The sequence below is a fragment of the Schistocerca serialis genome, chromosome 9 (genome assembly GCF_023864345.2).
Source record: "Schistocerca serialis cubense isolate TAMUIC-IGC-003099 chromosome 9, iqSchSeri2.2, whole genome shotgun sequence".
NCBI classification, from domain to species: Eukaryota; Metazoa; Arthropoda; class Insecta; order Orthoptera; family Acrididae; genus Schistocerca; species Schistocerca serialis.
In genome coordinates, this window is record NC_064646.1 from 492,950,184 (window position 1) to 492,971,610 (window position 21,427).

Here is a 21,427-nt window from a genome sequence, read left to right on the forward strand (position 1 = left end):
CCCTCCCCCCGTCCCGCACGAATCATCGCATAGCTTCTACATCTAGATCTACAGTCCGCAAGCCATCTTACAGCCAAATGATTGTCGGCGAACATCAAACGTTGAAATGTTCATATCTGTGTGATTTCCTAAGGAACCAAACTGCTGAGGTCATCGGTTCCTAGTCTCACACACTACTTAAACTGACTTATCCTAAGAACGACTCACACGCTCATGCCCGACGGAGGCCTCGAACCTCCAGCCGGACGGGCCGCGCAATCCGTGACACGGCGCCTCAAAGATCGCAGCCACACCACGCGGCACGGCGAACACCCGCGCCACGTATGCTGGAGGTACTAATGTGTTACTTTAACGCTTCTTGCACCGTAATCTCTCCAACTGCCAACAGTAGACCTCTCCGAGACGCAAAACGCCTCTCTGGTAGCGTCGGCCACTGGAGTTTGTCGAGCATCTCCGCAACGCTCCCCCGCAGAGTAAACCACAGACGAAACGCGTCGCTCTTCGTTGGATCTCGCCTATCTCTTCTGCTACCAGGGTTGCCCAGAAAGTAATGCGCAGCACAAGTGAAAGAAAACAGCCCTCGGTCACTATTTTTAACGAATTAACCGGGTTTCAGCACTGCTAGGAGCGTCTTCCTCAGAATTTAAATCAAAGAATGGTCTATAACCTGGTCACAGAATTATGACTAAAAACGTATGTAGTCATGATTCTGTGACCAGGTTATAGACCATTCTTTGATTTAAATTCTGAGGAAGAAACTCCTAGCAGTGTTGAAACCCAGTTAAAAATAGTGACCGAGGGCTGTTTTCTTTCAACTGCAACTATTCACGGTCTCTGAACGTGCATCCATGTGAAAAATATTGTAATGTGCAGCATTTTTTTTTCTCAGCCCGAAACAATGCTACAAATTCGAAATGTTACCTATGTATTACTTGAATTCTCCTGAGTGAGCGCGCCAAGTTTGCGTCACTTCCTACAGATAGTGTAGCTGTAGGACAGTTTCAAAATTGTGTCTGTAGGTGATGTTCAAATGTGTCTGAATTGCTGAGACCAAACTGCTGAGGTCATAGGTCCCTAGACTTACACACTACTTAAACCAACTTAAATTAACTTATGCTGAGGTGGCCGAGTGGTTCTAGGCGCTACAGTCTGGAACCACGCGACCGCTACGGTCGCAGGTTCGACTCCTGCCTCGGGCATGGATGTGTGTGATGTCCTTAGGTTAGTTAGGTTTAAGTAGTTCTAAGTTATGGGGGACTGATGACCTCAGATGTTAAGTCCCATAGTGGTCAGAGCCATTTTGAACTAAATTATGCTAAGAACAACACACACACCCATGTCCGAGGGAGGACTCGAATCACCAGAGGGAGGGGCCACGCAATCCGTGATATGGCGCCTCTAACAACGTGGTTCTCCGCGCGGCCAGGTGATGTACGTTCCAAGCAACGTGCCGTCATTGAATTTCTCACTGCAGAGAGAGAAATTGTGGGGAATATTCACAAACGCTTGTGCAAAGTCTGTGGAGCATGTGTTGTCGACAGCAGTACAGTCAGTCGCTGGGCACGGAGGGTGAGGTCATCTGAAGGCGGTTTGGCGGAGCTCCACGATTTGCAGCGGTCAGGGAGACCATCCACGGCTGTCACACCTGCCACACCTGACCTAACCCCCTCCGACTTCCAGTTGTTTGGGCCATGAAAGGCTGCAATTCGTGGACAACATTTTGAGGATGTTGAGGAGGTGAATCACACAGTGAAGCACTGGCTCCGCCACCAGCACAAGGATTGGTAACGACAGGGCGTACACGCCCTTCTTTCGCGCTGCAGGAAGGCCATAGAAAGGGATGGAGGTTACGTGGAAAAGTAGCGTGTGTAGATAAAGCACCATTCTTTCGTGTTTCTAATCCCATTACGTTCAATAAAGAATTGTTGAACAAAAAAAGGCAGTGCCTTACTCTCTGGGCAACCCTCGTAGTACATGGTAAGAATCCCAGACTGAAGAACAGTACTCAGTAACGGGACGAACGAGTGTCCTGTACGCCACATCCTTCGTGGATGAACTATACTTCCTAACGATCCTTCCTATGAATGTCAATCTGGGATCTGCTTTTCCTACCATGTTTTTATGTGGCCATATCTCATCAGCGGCTCCGGATGGCTGTTCCTGCGTGTTCTACGGTAGTTGTTTCTAGTGATTTGTCGCTTGTAATACACTCCTGGAAATGGAAAAAAGAACACATTGACACCGGTGTGTCAGACCCACCATACTTGCTCCGGACACTGCGAGAGGGCTGTACAAGCAATGATCACACGCACGGCACAGCGGACACACCAGGAACCGCGGTGTTGGCCGTCGAATGGCGCTAGCTGCGCAGCATTTGTGCACCGCCGCCGTCAGTGTCAGCCAGTTTGCCGTGGCATACGGAGCTCCATCGCACTCTTTAACACTGGTAGCATGCCGCGACAGCGTGGACGTGAACCGTATGTGCAGTTGACGGACTTTGAGCGAGGGCGTATAGTGGGCATGCGGGAGGCCGGGTGGACGTACCGCCGGATTGCTCAACACGTGGGGCGAGAGGTCTCCACAGTACATCGATGTTGTCGTCAGTGGTCGGCGGAAGGTGCACGTGCCCGTCGACCTGGGACCGGACCGCAGCGACGCACGGATGCACGCCAACACCGTAGGATCCTACGCAGTGCCGTAGGGGACCGCACCGCCACTTCCCAGCAAATTAGGGAGACTGTTGCTCCTGGGGTATCGGCGAGGACCATTCGCAACCGTCTCCATGAAGCTGGGCTACGGTCCCGCACACCGTTAGGCCGTCTTTCCGCTCACGCCCCAACATCGTGCAGCCCGCCTCCAGTGGTGTCGCGACAGGCGTGAATGGAGGGACGAATGGAGACGTGTCGTCTTCAGCGATGAGAGTCGCTTCTGCCTTGGTGCCAATGATGGTCGTATGCGTGTTTGGCGCCGTGCAGGTGAGCGCCACAATCAGGACTGCATACGACCGAGGCACACAGGGCCAACACCCGGCATCATGGTGTGGGGAGCGATCTCCTACACTGGCCGCACACCACTGGTGATCGTCGAGGGGACACTGAATAGTGCACGGTACATCCAAACCGTCATCGAACCCATCGTTCTACCATTCCTAGACCGGCAAGGGAACTTGCTGTTCCAACAGGACAATGCACGTCCGCATGTATCCCGTGCCACCCAACGTGCTCTAGAAGGTGTAAGTCAACTACCCTGGCCAGCAAGATCTCCGGATCTGTCCCCCATTGAGCATGTTTGGGACTGGATGAAGCGTCGTCTCACGCGGTCTGCACGTCCAGCACGAACGCTGGTCCAACTGAGGCGCCAGGTGGAAATGGCTTGGCAAGCCGTTCCACAGGACTACATCCAGCATCTCTACGATCGTCTCCATGGGAGAATAGCAGCCTGCATTGCTGCGAAAGGTGGATATACACTGTACTAGTGCCGACATTGTGCATGCTCTGTTGCCTGTGTCTATGTGCCTGTGGTTCTGTCAGTGTGATCATGTGATGTATCTGACCCCAGGAATGTGTCAATAAAGTTTCCCCTTCCTGGGACAATGAATTCACGGTGTTCTTATTTCAATTTCCAGGAGTGTATAAGGCAAGATCAGTGGGTCCCTTCGCCTATTTACGCGGCACACCCTACATTAAATACGTTCACCATCAAGTGCAATAGCTTGTACCCATCGTCGATCCTCTGCAGACGTCTTCTAGCTCTTTTCCAAGGTCTTCTGCCGTTGCAACCTTCCTGCAACAGATTCACGTCGGCGACATGGGCCTATAGTTACGCGCGTCTGCCCGACCGTCTTTCATGAAAACGGAAATGTTCGTCTATTTTTTTCCCAATCGTAAGGAACTCTTCGCTGCTCCAATGACCTACGATAAACGAGTGCTAGAAGGGGAACAAGCTGTTTCGCATATTCTCTTAAGAATCTCACAAGTATCTCATGAGATGCATCTGCCTTTCCACTACTGAGTGGCTTCACTTGAGTTCCACAGCGCCCATCAAATTCCCGGTTAAAATGACTAATTTTTTTTAGCACATCTGCCCATGTTCAACTTTTAGTGCATTGATGGGTGTGGACACGTTCTCTTACTAAGGTTCAATCCATCTTTCCGTCATCGAGATCTAGGTTTTCCGTGATTTCCCCAATGCCATAAAGTGAGTGCTGGAACAGTTGCTTTTAAAAAGACATTACCCATTTTCTTCCACATCCTTTCCCAATCCGAAGTTCCAGTCGGGCTCGAATGACCACGTCATCAACGGGACTTTTAATTTTCCTGGTATCCGTGTCGGGCTCATGCCCCTGTCCTGACGGTCAGCGCACTACTTTTTAAGCCATAGTATACCAGCAGATGGCGTTTCGTTTAACATCAACCTTCTACGACTTCTATCCAATGAATATTTCGGAAAATGAGAGTAAGGGTGAATGTGTTTCTCAAGCTATACAAACTCAATTTGCCGCTCTTCATATTAACATGGGAAAAAATTAGCGATTAACAATGGTACAAATTACGATGGCCAAGCGGTGGACGCCGTGCAGGGTAGCTCTAAATTTCCGTACACAATTCCAGAAATTCTATTGCGAAGCGACTAGATACCGTCTCCTATAGAACAAAACTAAACGTATACTTTTTAAATGTCACGTAGTACACTGTGTCTGTTCTTTAAGTTGTGTTCCGCATTTTATTCTTTTACTAAATCAGCGGCTGCACGTTCTATTTCTAATGGAATACGACGCACAGCCGCTGACTTAGCAATGAAATAGAACGCGTTCAGCGTCGGGGACGGATGGCACATTAGTTTTTCTTTTAATTTGAGTCAACAGTATTACGACTGGTTTGATGCGGCCCGCGTCATATTCCTCTTCATCTCAGAGTAGCACTTGCAACCTACGCCCTCAATTATTTGCTGGATGTATTCCAATCTCTGTCTTCCTCTACAGCTTTTGTCTCTACAGCTCCCTCTAGTACCATGGAAGTCATTCCCTCATGTCTTAGCAGATGTCCTATCATCCTGTCCCTTCTCCTTATCAGTGTTTTCCACATGTTCCTTTCCTCTCAGATTCTGCGCAGAACCTCCTCATTCCTTACTTTATCAGTCCATCCAACTTTCGACAATCGTCTGTAGCACCACATGTCAAATGCTTCGATTCTCCTCTGTTCCGGTTTTCCCACAGTCCATGTTTCACTACCATACAATGCTGTGCTCCAGACGTGTATTCTCAGAAATCTCTTCTTCAAATTTGATATTAGTAGACTTCTCTTGGTCAGGAATGCTCTTTCTGCCAGTGCTAGTCTGCTTTTGATGTCCCCCTTGCTCCGTCCGTCATTGGTTAGTTTGCTGCCTAGGTACCAGAAATTCTTAACTTCATCTACTTCATGACCATCAATCCTCATGTTAAGTTTCTCGCTGTTCTCATTTCTGCTACTTCTCATTACTTTCGTCTTTCTTCGATGTACTCTCAATCCATAATCTGTACTCATTAAACTGTTCATTACATTCAGCAGGTCATGTAATTCTTCTTACGAATGCAATAATTCCCAAGTTCACAAGGGGTTGTCAACGCTCTACGGCCCAGCAGACTAAGTCTTTTCTCGTGTCCGTTACTCCAGCGCGGCGTATTCGACAGGACGACGGTATAACTCTGCGTCCGGCCTTCCAGATTTAGGTTACCCGAGATTTCCCAAAGTCGCTTCAAACAAATGGCAGGAAGGTTCCCTTGAGGAAGCACGGCCAATGTCCTTCCTCATCGTAGACACAATCGGAGCCTCCTTCTTCCTTTGCAGTTCGGCACGGCGCACTAGCGGGCAGGAGTATCCGTTGCTTTCGTACGCACTATTTGGCCGTTGCAATCCCTCAAAGTGTATACCGAGAAATTAGAAACACCATATCAAAAACGTCAACAAGTAATTCGGACATGTACAGTGACTGTGTGTACTTGCAAAAACAGAACTGCATTTTCAGTAAATTGCAAAGATACTGAAGGGGATGGCAGACGCTATCATTAAATATTAATTTCCCGGAGTATTCCCCGGAAATTATTCATGGTGCAATCTTCGTATAAATCACTTTTGTATTCCAGTAAAATTCTTTTAAAACGTACTTTGTACATACTATCGTACGAAATTATCGTTCGACAAGAAAAGGTCTATCTCTATTACTTTCTATGCAGCTGTTCCTTGGTTAAACACAGCACTTTGTTGTGAACAAAACGCGAGTAATGCCATTATGTTCCCCATAAGCTGTACGCTTCCCAGTTTAATTAAGGATGGCTCAATTACATATATTTCCAGTTTGGAAACAGCACACACATTTTGTCACGGCTTCATTTCTCTTTTTTTTCATTTATTTCCATTCACAACAGCTAACAACGAAAAGCACAGTTATTCACCATATGACAAGCACACATGTCCTAACAGGAACGCTCCCATGGAAGCAGTGCGAACAATCGCGGTAACAAAGCATAAAGGTACCACTAAGTAATTACATTACATCTTCTAAGAATTAACGGCAATAACACGTATTCATAAGTCGATTTCCAGTATCTACGGCCTGTAAGTTTTCGAATGTAAAGGACGGCAGCTAGTAAACATCATCCTGCTCGCTAAATTAAGTTACAGCGAATACTGCTGGAATGGTAGTTTCATATCACTAGCCGTCACCAGCTCTGATAGCGCTCCGTCTGTAATGACCTAGATGTCGACGGTTCATTAAATTCTAGCCTTCCTCTTTTCTCGAGCGAAAGATATTCACACGACTGTAGCGTATTTGCACGGTCATAATGCACTCACACACGCACGCTGCAATTCACTTCTATCTGTTTAGGGTTTAGAAGCTCACCTTTCATAGTGGACCAGTGCGTTGTTCAACTCGATTGCTCCCGTCTGCTTGAGGATCAGTTTCGCCGAGAGTGGTGAGCGATGAGCTGAAACATGCCAACAACACCAGGATTATTTTACATCAGTAAAAACTTGCGTACCACCTAAAACTATTCTCTAAACCGGTGTTCACGCCGACCTATGTCTAAATGTTCACCTGTTCTCCGTGCGGCATATCCTACGGTGTGCAGGGGAAGGTACTGCAGGTATCACTGTACTACTTTCCCTTTTATGTTCGATTCGTGAATAGTGCTCGGAGAAAATAGTTGTCGGTTGGCCTCTGTATGAAATGGAATTCCTATGAATTTTTTCCACTATGCTCAATTCGAGACACATGTGTCGCATAACTCTCCTTGTGATATATGATTCCGCAAACAGGGACCTTGGGAAAATCAGCTCGCACTGTTGGTCCGCGAATCCAGAGCGCGGTAGAGATCGGCGCCGAGGTCAGTGCCCTGTTGCTTGACGGCATTAGACGTAGTTCCGCACTGCAGACTGGTGTACACAACACGAGTTTAGCGAGTATCACGACAGGGTTTGTGACAGCGCTCAGTACTTTCTTGCATGCAAAACTCAACACGTCGCTCGTCACTGAACGAGATCGACAGATAAAACAGACACATCACTAAAATACTGACAATTATAGTGAACATGATCTCTAAAATGCATACCTTGACAGCTACACGCACTTCTTTATCTTCAATACTGTGAAACAAATGTCTGCTACTGCAACCCCTTTGCTTTCCGCATTATGAGCGGTGGAAAACTGGACCGCTACAAGTTCTTCTTTATCTTCGCTACTGTGAAACACATTTCTCTGCTGAACAAGTGCTCACAGCTAGCAAGGTATGCATTTCATTCGAATGATCCTTCCCGTTACATACGTGCATATTGAACAATCCTCCTGGGACACTCTGTATTTAGAGAGATTGAAGAGAACAGCTGGATGGACACCAAAAGAAACAAAGAGTAAAAAGGACCTAACGTATTTTGGTAAAGTAATACGATTTCGCCGGCACGGTAGCTCAGCGTATTCAGTCAGAGGCTTCGCTGCCCTCTGTAATAAAACTGACTCAACGGTTCAACACTGAACTTGAACGGGTGTTCTGGGACATCCGCACCGAACAAATGCAACGAACAACATCGATATATATATATATATATATATATATATATATATATATATATATATAGAGAGAGAGAGAGAGAGAGAGAGAGAGAGAGAGAGAGAGTTGAGTGGTCAGCGGGGCGGTCTGTCACGCTAGGCGGCCCGGGTTCGACGGAGATTTCATCATCACCAGTGGAAGGCAACCACTGGAATCACTTCCGTAGACGCTCATGCGGTGGACCTCTCTGACGAGGCTTCCCCATGACCAGATCTGCCGTAAGGCAGAACACAAAGTTTTTTTCTGATGTATGTGAAGATCACTTATGGCCTGTTCTAAGATGGATTTGTAAAACGAAAACCCCCAGTAAGCTGAGGAGGCGCATTTTGATAATTTCCATGAAAGGCGAAACAGATCGGAGTACAGACTGGAGTGGTTCCGTAATTCTGAGTATAACGCAAATGAAACTGAAGTTGATAGGTAGCCAGTTGAATGGGTGATCGGTCGACCCAAAATGTTCTCTGCACAATACCGACAGGAAGACTGACTGTAAGCTAATGAAAGCTGGCTGGCTGGCTGGCTGGCACCAGAAGAGATGACGTTTGGGTACAGCTATAGACGGCAGTCTGAGGGGAGCTGCGGCGGAGGCCTTTGTTCAGCGGCACGTGATGATGAATCTTGATTTATCCACTACACGGCAGTCTTTTTTTTCCAAGATCTAAAGTTCCTTCAATCTCTATCCTCTACAGATGGTATTACTCGAAGGGGATGTGGTCAACATGGCTGCTGATGTCGGCTTTGGAAATTGGAATCGTAAGTTCTCCTGCAAACAGCAATTCAGCTGCCATCACAATCCTGATTATACGCCGTTCCACTACCATCAACAAAATATTCTTTTAATAGACAATGATAAGTACTAACACATAGGCCCGTCTATGAGCTACGAAGGCAAAGCCAATTCGTGTGGGAAACGGTATAAAAATGGGCACAGGTGTAATTATGGGCACCCCTCAGGAAGATTGTGTAGGAGGTGCTGCAGTCTGGTGACGAGGACTGAAAACGGTGCCTGTTGATGACAGACGGTAGCAGTGAACAATTGGAAGCACTGGTTCAAGCAGTGTACTTACACCGTCGGTTACTGTGTGAATTGGCGTTTCTTCAAGACTGCAAACGTTTGGCATGTATGTGAAATCGTTTTCTTTTTATATGCTTCTGATTAGTTTAAAACAATTTATCAGCAATATCTGGAATAACGGATACCTGAGCTACTTTTAGAAGGACGTTTTGCGTTACACACGCTTACAGCTTGACGTGACAGTGGTCATGTTGCTTAAGAATGGTTGGTGCAAATAAGGGGCCATTGGGTTGGTGTAAAAATGGGCCCCTATTTAAGCAGGGCCCTAATTACACCATCTCTTCTCTCAAATATCTCTTAAATATCTTCTCTAACGTCTGCAGAAAGAGGGGCTACAATCACAGCATTTAAATAATTTTATGGGTGTATGGTTAGTCGATTTTTGTTTAAAGTTCATATAAACAACTCAAACAGCAACAAACAAACAAATAGAATTTTCAAATTGCGAAAATAGGCATTAGTGCTTTTGTTCGGCCTTGCGGAATGCCGAGAACGAAGAAGCGGTACGATTGTAAGAACCAGAGCCATCAGTGGAGTAAATCTCAGATGGTACGTGCCATAGCAGCTGTGAAAGCAAAGCACGCTTCTGTGAAAGGTGCTGCAAGAACATTAGGAGTGTCTCGTACAGCTTTGCAGAGATTTCTTAAACATGATAAAATCCCTGAGCAAGCGGTTCATGAGACAAAGCCTGGAAGGAAACCGATTTTAAATGCAGACCTCGAAAAACAGCTAGTTTTTTATAGGCTTGAGATGGAGCAAAAGTTCTCTGGGGGCAATTTGGTGGATCTGAGAAGAAGCAGATAGTTTGACAACCCCTTTCAAAGGAGGAGAAGCAGGACGTGCTTGCCTGACCTTTTCCTTGAGGAACACAAGTACAGCTGTCAATTCGCAAAACCTTGTGGAACTTCATAGGCCACAGCCTTAGGCTTCAATGAAGAGAATCAGATGGTATTTCTTATTTATTGGCAGACGCTTTCAACAAAAACTCATACCCAGCAGACCGAGTGTATAACGTGGACGAGACAGGCCTGTCCACTGTCCAAAGCAAATTCCAAAAGTCATGGGGATGAAAGGGAAGAAACAAATTGCAGAAAGAGGGGCTACAATCACAGACAGTCTACAATTACAGTTGTCGCATGCATGAGCGCTTCGGAACATTATGTCCCGTCAATGATAATTTTCCCTAGAACCAACATCTCCCAAGCTCTAATGGTAGGCTGCCCCATAGTCCAATTGGTGGAGCCCAACCTTCAGGATGGATTCAAAACAATTTGCTCACCGAATGGTTCGTTCACTTCATTGAGAAAACACGTCCGACTCATCTTCGATGGTTGTTATAGTAACGTTCGAACTGCAGATGTGACTGGCTTGGCGAAATAACACCACGCGACTGTGATCTCACTTCCTCCACATTGCACTCACAAACTGCAGCCTCTAGATAACACGTTCATGGGATATCTGAAAACGTATTATAGAGAGGCAGTGAGAGTATGGTTGCATGACAATGGACGTTCTCTCACATCTTAGGACCTTATGGACGTTTTTAGCCAAGCCTACCTTCGTACCCAATCACCTGAGATAGCAATAAACGGATTCAAAGTAAGTGGTTTATACCCTATGAACCGTTACATCTTCTCCGACCCTGATTTCATAGCTGCTGAGATAGTTTAATGAAAAACTTGCTCCACAGTGGAACACAGAGCTAATGTTTCTGAATCACATGCTTCTCTACTTGCTATCTCTGGATCATCGACATCATCTGCTTCTTCTTCGAGTTATCCTGATGTACAGTCACATCAAGCTCTATCCATGCCAGTTGATGAAGCCATCTAAACACCGGGAAATTCTCCAGGAACTTCAACAAACGCATTTTCACCATTCGACATATCTCCTGTCCCCAACATTAAGAAGAGAACCACAACGCGGGAACGAAAAGCAGCAACCACCTGCCACATCAACGGAACGCCATACAAAAGGTCAGTTGACAACAGTGCTGTAAAGAAGAGGTCGTTGAGTTTCTCTGGGGTTAGAGGCCACCCTGCTGACGGAGGTGCAAAATCCAAAGGCCTTCAAAAAAAGAAAATTTGTTCCACAAGACTATCTGATTTGTCATCTGACTCTTCAGGCTCCTGCAGCCCTCACCTTCTGGACAGCGATAATGACCTTGATGTGAACGATGGGGATACACGATACTCAAACGATGCAAGCTGCATCTTTTGTGATGAAAAGTTCTCTCGAGACAGGAGAAGAGAGGTGTGGATTAAATGTGCTGTGTGTCAAATATGGCCACACTCACATTGTGCTGGCGCTGAAGGGGCTACTTACGTTTGCGCCTACTGTAAATAATTTCGGATTTCATGCGTAAGTGTACGAAAGTTGCTTTTTGTAGATTAGTCTACCATTTTGTATTGTTTTTACCCATTTCATTAAAATATTTCAAAATATTTTCTTGCACCTTTTTGTGGATGCCCGAATTTTCACCCGCTTTTTTTATGTTCCATTTTACAAGAAGTAATGTATACTAATGATTATTTCGATTCTCATCATTTCTTAAATTTGTTATCGTTGCAAAAGAAGGTATAAAATTTAGAATTTTTACAAAAGAAGGTACCTTTAAGTCAAAAACAAAAGAAGGTGTCCATATGCACACCTTTTCCTACACTGGTGGAAAAAAAATCGCAACACCAAAAAATAATTAATCCAGAGTAGTGAAATTTCGGGAATATAGTTGGCTAGATAACATGCCTCGTGATTAGTATTTCAAGATCATAGGTTAATGTAAACACTAGATAAGCCATAGAAAACGTGAAATGTTCGTACATTAATAACCAGGGTATTCCCCACAATGTTGAATGCAAGCACGCAGACGTGCGTGCATTGTGCTGTACGCGTGCTGGGTGTCAGTTTGTGGAATGGAGTTCCATACCTGTTGCACGTGGTCGGGCAATACAGGGACTTGTTAAAGCTGTCTGTACATGACAGTGGACTTTCCGTCCGATGCTGACCTATACGTACTCGACTGCAGACAGATCTGGTGATCGAGCAGTCCAGCATGTTGGGTTACAACAGCTGTGTGTGGGTGCGCGTTATACTGCTGCAAAGCAACCCCTGGAATGATGTTCATGAGTGACAGCACATCAGGTCGACTCACCAAAGTGACGTACAAATCTTCAGTCAGGGTGCGTGGGATAGCCACGAGAGTGCTCCTGCTGTCACAGGAGATCGCGCCCCAGACCACAACTCCAGTTGTGGATGCAGTGTGTGCAGCACGCAGACAAGCTGGTCGCAGCCACTCAACTGGCCAGCTTCTAACACACTGCCATCACTGGCCCCGCGGCACAACCACCTTTCATCATAAAACACAACAGACCTCCGCCCTGTCTTCCAATGAGCTCTCGCTAGATATCAATGGTGGTGGTTTGGGGTCACTGGAATGTACGCTAGAAGGCGTCTGGCCCTGCCAGCAATCATGTACTATGGCTACAGCCTTGCCAAGTCCTTCTGCAATATGGCAGAAAGAACATCCAGCTTCTTATAGCCCTATTACACCATTCTGTTTGAACTCAGTGAGGTGTCACCTTAAAGGCATCCTTGACTCACTGCAGGTCACCACGTCCAACCTGGTTTGCGTCCAACCTGGTTTGCTTCCTCATAGGGGCGTCTACTAGCGCCACTCTAATGTGACTGGAGCGAAATTTTCCAGATGATGTAGAAACACGCCTACCAACTTTATGCCGCAGAACTGCTTCTTGGTGTAGCAGTTTATTCCCCATCAGTGTATATGCTACTACTACTACGTGATCAGGCCCAGTGGACCGCACGCATCTACAAGTTTCCTCCTCCACTGTATTCTGTCCATTGCTGCTATCTGCCATCCGTTCACATCTATTGACACTTGGTTTAAATCTTCATGGAGTCCATCCCTCCAACGCTTCTTGGGTCTCCCTGGCCGTCTCTTTCCTGTAGGTGTGAAATCCACGAGCTTCCGAGGCCATCTGTGATGCTCCATTCGGGCCACATGTCCGGCCCACTGCATTCGTTTGGCTTTGACAGTTCCTGCTATGTTGGGCTGCTGGTATAGTTTCTCAAGCTCTTGGTTGTATCTGATCCTCCATTCCCCTGTATCTGTATCCAGATCTTCCGAAGCACTTTTCTCTCAAAAACAAGGAGCTTATGAAAGTCCGGATACTCCATGTCTCACAGCCATATAGTACAACAGGCTGGATCAGGGTTTTGTACAGTCGAATCTTGAACTGTCTGGAGAGGTATCTGAACCGAAGCAGTTGTGCTAGGCTGTGGTAAGATCGGTGTATATGCCTATTTCAAATCAAATTTTGTCTAGTTCGACTTAAGGGGCTCCGGAAAGGCTCAAAATCATGAAAAGTTCAATTTTTGCTTTTTTGCGTTTTCTGAATCTGCAGACTATTACCTTCTAGTAGATATATAATTTATTCAATTCCGAAGACTACAACTATTTTTAAATTTTTTTTGAAATGTGTTCTACATGGGCGTGACCCACTGTGGCGCTGTTAAACTGCTGTCAAATGGTGTTAATATTAACGTCCGTGTTCATCAGGTACATTTTAGTGAGGTGAGATAAAGTATGTGTTGTGGCTAACCTGTGATGGTTCAATATATATCGCTGGTGTGATTGTCGATTGTTTCATGTTTATTTACTCTGTCGTTATCTCGAAAATATTCGTAATTAATTCTGTTTCTTGAGTCTCTGTTTTGTTGAAGTATAATAATGAGTAAAAGTAAAGTTATTAGAAATCCTCTGAAGGCTTTTAAGAAAAGGAGAAATGTTGGAAAGCCAAAGGTATGTGTTATTACTGTAAACAATAAAGACGATAACCAAGTGAGTGAACCTAACCTCTCAAGTACACCTGCCCACAGCACTCAAAGTTGGAAAGAAAATACTTCACAGAAGAAGCTTGGTTCAATGAGTGAAAACTATGAACGTTTTATGGGCGAATCGGATGTGAATGAAATATTTGATATGTCAGTTCTCAAAGGAATTTTTTCAAACTGTGTAAGATGTATTCATTGTAGTGAAGTTGGTCTGGAACTCTCCATAATAAAGCACGTAGGACTCGCTAGTGAAATACAACTGAAATGTGACAAGTGTTCATACATGACCACCTTTTGGAACAGTGTTGCAGTAACTGCAACTGAAGAAAATGGTAGCAAAATCTACGAACACAACAACGAGCGATGCTTGCTTTAGACAAGGAACGCCTTCGGGCTGCAGACAGGGCTGTAAAGAGTCTAGAAATACAAGCAAGAGTAAACAGGAGGAGGAACAAGAGGAAGCTGGAGGAGGAGTTTGCAGAGGATAAAGATAATCCATCCTATGGACCTGGAATGCACTAAAAAGTTAATCCAATCTTTGTCGCTCGATTCCCAAAACTTTTATTTTCTCATACTAATTACATGTTTTCTAAGGATCTTCCAAACATATTTGTTTCAAACTTTCAGTAAATGTTACACAGTACCTTCTGCATAATTTAACACAGCCTTTTTCCAAAAAAACTGTATAGTATTGAAAATATAAATAAAAAATTGCAAAAAAATGTTGTGAATTTTCATTACAATTGAAAAAAAATCATCTTTAATAACTGAACTAAAATTTTGTAAAATCCCTGTGTTAAGTTGTAGCCCATATTCCAATAAATAATCTGTAAAAAGTTCAACTTCCTACCTCAAATACTTTGTGAGGAAAGATGTACTTTATAAGCGTTATTTTAACATTGCAAGTATAGGGCGTTCCGGAGCCCCTTAATGTTGTATGACAGTAGCCTTTGAAATAACAATCCGCAGAGAAGGTTTCGAACAAATTTACGGTGTTCCACTATTCTCACCAAGGACAATTCATTAAAGTACCGTGGACCAATAACAACAAATTGGAACTATAACGGCTAAATTTTCTGAATCTTTGGATTACTCGCTCAACAGTGTCACAGGAGCTTGACAGTGAGACAACCACTGTCCTTTAGCAACAGTGCCACAGTGAGGCGGTAAGCGGGCGGCGGGCTACTCACCAGTCTTGCAGCGGCAGGGGTCGTGCTTGTCCAGGTAGTGGGACAGCGTGTCCCAGCCGCCGCCCACGCGGACCATCACGTGACTGCGCAGCACCTGCAACACGACACACACAAACACATACGTACAGTGGCGGCTGACGGCCGGGTGTGTGGAAAGGAAGTGCGGGCTGTTCGGTGCAGGATGGTCGGCAGGGAAAATGTGGATGAGTTTGGAGGTGAGACTGTGCTCAACTCGTGTACAATAATCCAAAGAAGTGTCGTGTGATTTGTGTTCGCTTTAGTTGCACTCTGTCACCTTTATACACTTCAAATGCCACTAGTAATGAGCATGATGGGCAAACATCTATAGGCACACTACGAATGTAGTGGTGTGGACATGCTGGGAATGTGGGTCTCACGGGGAGCGTGCAAGGGATAAGTCCCTGCAGGCGCACTATCCTCTGTGCCCTTGGTGGCTCAGATGGATAGAGTGTCTGCCATGTAAGCAGGAGATCCCGGGTTCGAGTCCTGGTCGGGGCACACATGTTCAGCATGTCCACAATGAAGTATATCAATGCCTGGTTTCAGCTAGGGTGTCCATTTAATTATCATTTCATTCTAGCAAAGCTGCATGGTCACCAACGGTAACTGTTCTTTCGGGAACAGATAGTACCGTCATATATAGTCAAATAACATTTGACTCACTAAAGACGAAGGTAATACCTTTTCAGCTAGATGAATGGAACTTTGCTATTTTTATATCAAACAGCAAATAATCGTCTGAAAAATGTAGAGATACAAATATATTTTTAGCTCTGACGACATTATAAGGTGTAATAGTACATTCAAAACGGACATTTCTGTGCTGTCGTTGCGGCATCGCCTGGAGGTTTACATCATTCTCCACATTCTCGGCGAAGCGTGTAGAATAAATTTCTGTGGCTCGTTAATCGTATAGACAAAGACAACACTTAAACATTTGGTAAAGTGTTCAATAACTTCACTTTACTCTATCTTACGAGCAATTTCCCAGTCTTTGAATCAGACTGGTTTCCCTATTCAGACCTGGATGGATGTTATTATAATGTCTACTGCACCACAGACAATTGGCCGGCCGGAGTTGCCGTGCGGTTCTAGGCGCTACAGTCTGAAGCCGAGCGACCGCTACGGTCGCAGGTTCGAATCCTGCCTCGGGCATGGATGGGTGTGATGTCCTTGGGTTAGTTAGCTTTGATTAGTTCTAAGTTCTAGGCGACTGATGACCTCCGAAGTTAAGTCGCATAGTGCTCAGAGCCATTTGAACCATTTTGAACAGTCAATTCCGCATATGCTGAAAATTCGGAAAGTAACATTAACCATCAGTTCATGAACATATAGTCCGCACATTAATGATGAACGTACCGCAAATGTTTACAGCACATTGGAAATTAGATTTAAGTTGGTGATGGTCATCTTGAACGTCGTACGTGTGGACCGGCCCCTCGTGCAAGTGACTGGTGGGGTCTTCTCGCGTTCCGTCGTTCTGTTGCCAGCTACTTCAGCAAAACCTCTGCAATTTTGTCGTTGCCCATTCGTTCAATACGCTCTTTCCATTACAGTTTATTCTCTGGTATGCTGAAATGTATACCGAAAATATCCAGTTCCTTCCGCTTTTCATTGTGTTCTGTTTTAGGGTTCCTGAAGAACTAACATGGCGCCCTTATGGCATCACTTTGTTGTCTGTTTGTCTTTCCGTCCGTTAACAACCTTTTTTCTCCGGAACGTGTACATGTAGCAAGTTGCAATTTCTGTCAAATACTAAGGCCTACAGTCACATGGCGGTGCGAAATATGTAAGCTTCTAAGTCCATACAGTCAAAAGAAAAAACCATTTATGTCATATATTTAGATACTCGCAAACTCACTCATCAAAACCTGTAGATGAACTACTTATATACAAGGTTATTACAAATGATTGAAGCGATTTCAAAGCTCTACGATAACTTTATTATTTGAGATATTTTCACAATGCTTTGCACACACATACAAAAACTCAAAAAGTTTTTTTAGGCATTCACAAATGTTCGATAAGTGACCCTTTAGTGATTCGGAAGACATCAAGCCGATAATCAAGTTCCTCCCACACTCGGCGCAGCATGTCCCCATCAATGAGTTCGAAAGCATCGTTGATGCGAGCTCGCAGTTCTGGCACGTTTCTTGGTAGAGGAGGTTTAAACACTGAATCTTTCACATAACCCCACAGAAAGAAATCGCATGGGGTTAAGTCGGGAGAGCGTGGAGGCCATGACATGAATTGCTGATCATGATCTCCACCACGACCGATTCATCGGTTTTCGAATCTCCTGTTTAAGAAATGCCGAACATCATGATGGAAGTGCGGTGGAGCACCATCCTGTTGAAAGATGAAGTCGGCGCTGTTGGTCTCCAGTTGTGGCATGAGCCAATTTTCCAGCATGTCCAGATACACGTGTCCTGTAACGTTTTTTTCGCAGAAGAAAAAGGGGCCGTAAACTTTAAACCGTGAGATTGCACAAAACACGTTAACTTTTGGTGAATTGCGAATTTGCTGCACGAATGCGTGAGGATTCTCTACCGCCCAGATTCGCACATTGTGTCTGTTCACTTCATTATTAAGAAAAAATGTTGCTTCATCACTGAAAACAAGTTTCGCACTGAACGCATCCTCTTCCATGAGCTGTTGCAACCGCGCCGAAAATTCAAAGCGTCAGGGCTTATAGCAATTGTAAACGGTAAGGCTTCTGCCTTTGCCTTTTCCATAAGATTTTCCAAACCGTCGGCTGTGGTACGTTTAGCTCCCTGCTTGCTTTATTCGTCGACTTCCGCGGGCTACGCGTGAAACTTGCCCGCACGCGTTCAACCGTTTCTTCGCTCACTGCAGGCAGACCCGTTGATTTCCCCTTACAGAGGCATCCAGAAGCTTTAAACTGCGCATACCATCGCCGAATGGAGATAGCAGTTGGCGGATCTTTGTTGAACTTCGTCCTGAAGTGTCGTTGCACTGTTATGACTGACTGATGTGAGTGCATTTCAAGTACGACATACGCTTTCTCGGCTCCTGTCGCCATTTTGTCTCACTGCGCTCTCAAGCGCTCTGGCGGCAGAAACCTGAAGTGCGGCTTCAGCCGAACAAAACTTTATGAGTTTTTCTACGTATCTGTAGTGTGTCGTGACCATATGTCAATGAATGGAGCTACAGTGAATTTATGAAATCGCTTCAATCCTTTGCAATAGCCCTGTACATAGTTAAATTTGTACGGAACCCTCAGAGTGCGATTCCTATATGTACTTGTCACGCTTTTTTTTTTTTTTCCCAAGGAGAGTATAGCCTTCGACACGTCACAAGAGTCTAAGCTCGGAGGTCAGTAATTTCCTCTTGCGTGATACGTTTATTGTGCAGTTTTCACTGAAACGTGTTTACACCAACCTACCGAGGTGACGCCGTGTTATAGTACTCGACTCGCATTTGAGAAGACCGAGCTTCAAATCTGCATCCAGATTAAGTTGTACGTGATTTCCTTTAGTTGCTTTTGTCAAATCCCGCAAAGGTTCCTTCAGAGAAAAAACAACCGATTTCGTTCCTCGAGGCTTGTGCTCCGTCTCTAACTACCTGTTTATCGACAGGACTCGGCTACGCAGGTACTACCATCATTTCGTACAACTTGATATGTGTTGATTTCTGGGTTTGCACAATAAATATTTTGTTAACTGTACCAAGATTGACATCAACATTATAATTCTGTCAGATACAGCAAAGGACTTGGAAGAACACCTGAATAAAATGGATAGTTTCCTGATCAGAGATTATAAGATAAATATCAACAGAAGTAAAACAGAAGTGATGGAATGTAGTTGAATTAAAACAGGTGATGAACCTGTAAAATGGTTCAAATGGCTCTGAGCACTATGGGACTTAACATCTTAGGTCATCAGTCCCCTAGAACTTAGAACTACTTAAACCTAACTAACCTAAGGACATCACACAACACCCAGCCATCACGAGGCAGAGAAAATCCCTGACCCCGCCGGGAATCGAACCCGGGAACCCGGGCGTGGGAAGCGAGAACGCTACCGCACGACCACGAGATGCGGGCGAACCTGTAAAAAGATTGGACAGAAAGCAGGAGACGATTTTTGGTATTTGCGCAGCAAAATAACTGATTACCGCCAAAGTAGAGAGGATACAGAAAGCAGACTGGCTCCAGCACGAAAGGTATAAATGAAAAGGTATTAATGAAAATTGTTAGGAAGCCTTTTCTGAAGGTGTTTGTGTGAATTGTAGCCTTGTAAGAAAGTGAAACATGAACGATATGCAGTTAAGACAAGAAGAGTACAGATGCTTTTTAAATGTGGTGTCTTGGAAGAATCTTGAAGATTGTATAGGTAAATCGAGTTTCTAATGAGGAGCTACTGAGTCAAGTCGGAGAAAAGAGAAATTTATGACATAACCTGATTAAAAGACGGGATCGGTTCGTAGGGAGACATCCCGACGCACCAGTGAATGGTCAGTTTCGTGATGGAGTGAAGTGTGGAGGGATAAAAACTGCAGAGAGAAACCAAGGGATTAACACCGTAAGCAGGCTCAAATGCGTGTAGGCTGTCGTAGTTATGGAAAGATGAAGAGCGTTACACAGAACAGAGTGACGCTGTGAGTTCATAAAAACCGTCTTTGGACTGAACACTACAACAACAACCAGACATTGTTTGAAATATATTTATTTTTGTCATTTTTATGTTTTCGGCAGTTCATTAGTCGCTTCTATATTATCATCATTAATTATAAAGTAGTTGTTATCCTCATGGAGACGAGATCGTCACGCAACTAAATAAAATTACATTTGTTTTTGTGCCATATGGGTTTCGCTTACTTTTATTTTATTGGTTATCTCCGGTCTCCCGCATGAAATATATTATATCCCGAATCGCCGTCTATAACTGTTGTAGCCCTCAAATGTTGTATCCTTTGGAAGCCTATGCCATTGTTTTTTGTTACTAATGTCAAACCACCGTCAACATGCCTCGTAATGGCTATTAAGAAAATTTCAGTTCAGTCACAAACATGACAATAAACCCCGTACAAACGCATTACCAAAGGCACCGCTAATGTGGTAGTAAATCAAAAGATTTTCAGAAGCCTAGAAACAGCGAATACATCTGGCTGCGTGTAACCGTGTAAAGGCAATGGGCTCGCAGCAAGGAGCAGATGCATTGAGGCGAGTGCCGTATGTGCTGACTTGACAAGTGCCCCACATTCCTTTACGAGGTCAGCCGAACGTATATCTGTAGATCGCGTGGCACACGACATGCTGAGGGGACTCGGTATAGCAAATGAGGTCTGTCGACCGTTTCATCTACAGCGGGTGCCGGTGCCTGGTGGTATTATGATTAACGAACGTTCAGACTGACTGGTGAAAATGGTGCATCTGCTTCCCACACACATACCCCGGCCGTAAAGAGATTTTCACAGAACACTCCGCAACTAAGCAAAACAGAGTGAACAATGTTAGTGGGCATGGACTGTAACATTAAAGCCAATTACATGGTACTGGGCGATTCAGCGAGAGATTCCACACCACCTTTGGATTCTCAGCTCTTACGAGAGAGATATTGTTATTAGTGCTAATATATTACGGGCAGATCGCACGAATACTAAGAAAATGCAACATTTGTTAGAATTAATACCTTTTCCAAGATCTGATTCCTACCTCATTGAAAAAGACATTGTACATATGCTACTACCATGTCATGTATACAATGATCCAAGAACGATTACAGTCAGTGGCGGCTGGTGTGTAAGAGCCCAAGAGTAGGTGAACTCCGTAACTCCCTGCACCTTGTGGATCAGTTGGTTACTTTTCTTTGAATGTCATTAAACATAACATAGATGCGGTAATCTGAAATATACGGCACTAAATCTACCGTGCTGTGCTACACTGCTACTCCTCTAGACTACGTGAAACTTGGCGTCAGGGGCGCGTGCACACTTTCACTTGTGAACGTTTTAAGGAGCTTTTGGGCATGTACAGCTGGCGTGACATAATTGCTTTATGGGCCAAATACACACGGATCTGATAAACAACATGCATAGTTCACGACTCAGCTACAAATTTATATCAGTGCCGCCGGGTGGTAGCACGCTGCAGCATACTTTTATACCCCTTCGCTCGGCATAAATTCCGCTAAGTGACAGCACACTCTTCAGATATGCCAATTCATTCAGTATATTGTAAAA

The 21,427-nt window shown here is 44.8% G+C and overlaps 1 protein-coding gene across 1 annotated transcript in view; it reads right to left on the reverse strand.

Moving 5' to 3' along the window:
- LOC126419733 (GAS2-like protein pickled eggs) overlaps positions 1-21,427 on the reverse strand; it is an 817,704-nt gene that overhangs the window by 46,233 nt on the left and 750,044 nt on the right. Inside the window, exons 6-7 of the mRNA XM_050086911.1 lie at positions 15,200-15,293; positions 6,880-6,964 (exon numbers count right to left, since the gene is read on the reverse strand). Of these exons, the coding sequence (XP_049942868.1) occupies positions 6,880-6,964; positions 15,200-15,293 (179 nt within the window). The remainder of the gene's footprint in view (positions 1-6,879; positions 6,965-15,199; positions 15,294-21,427) is intronic.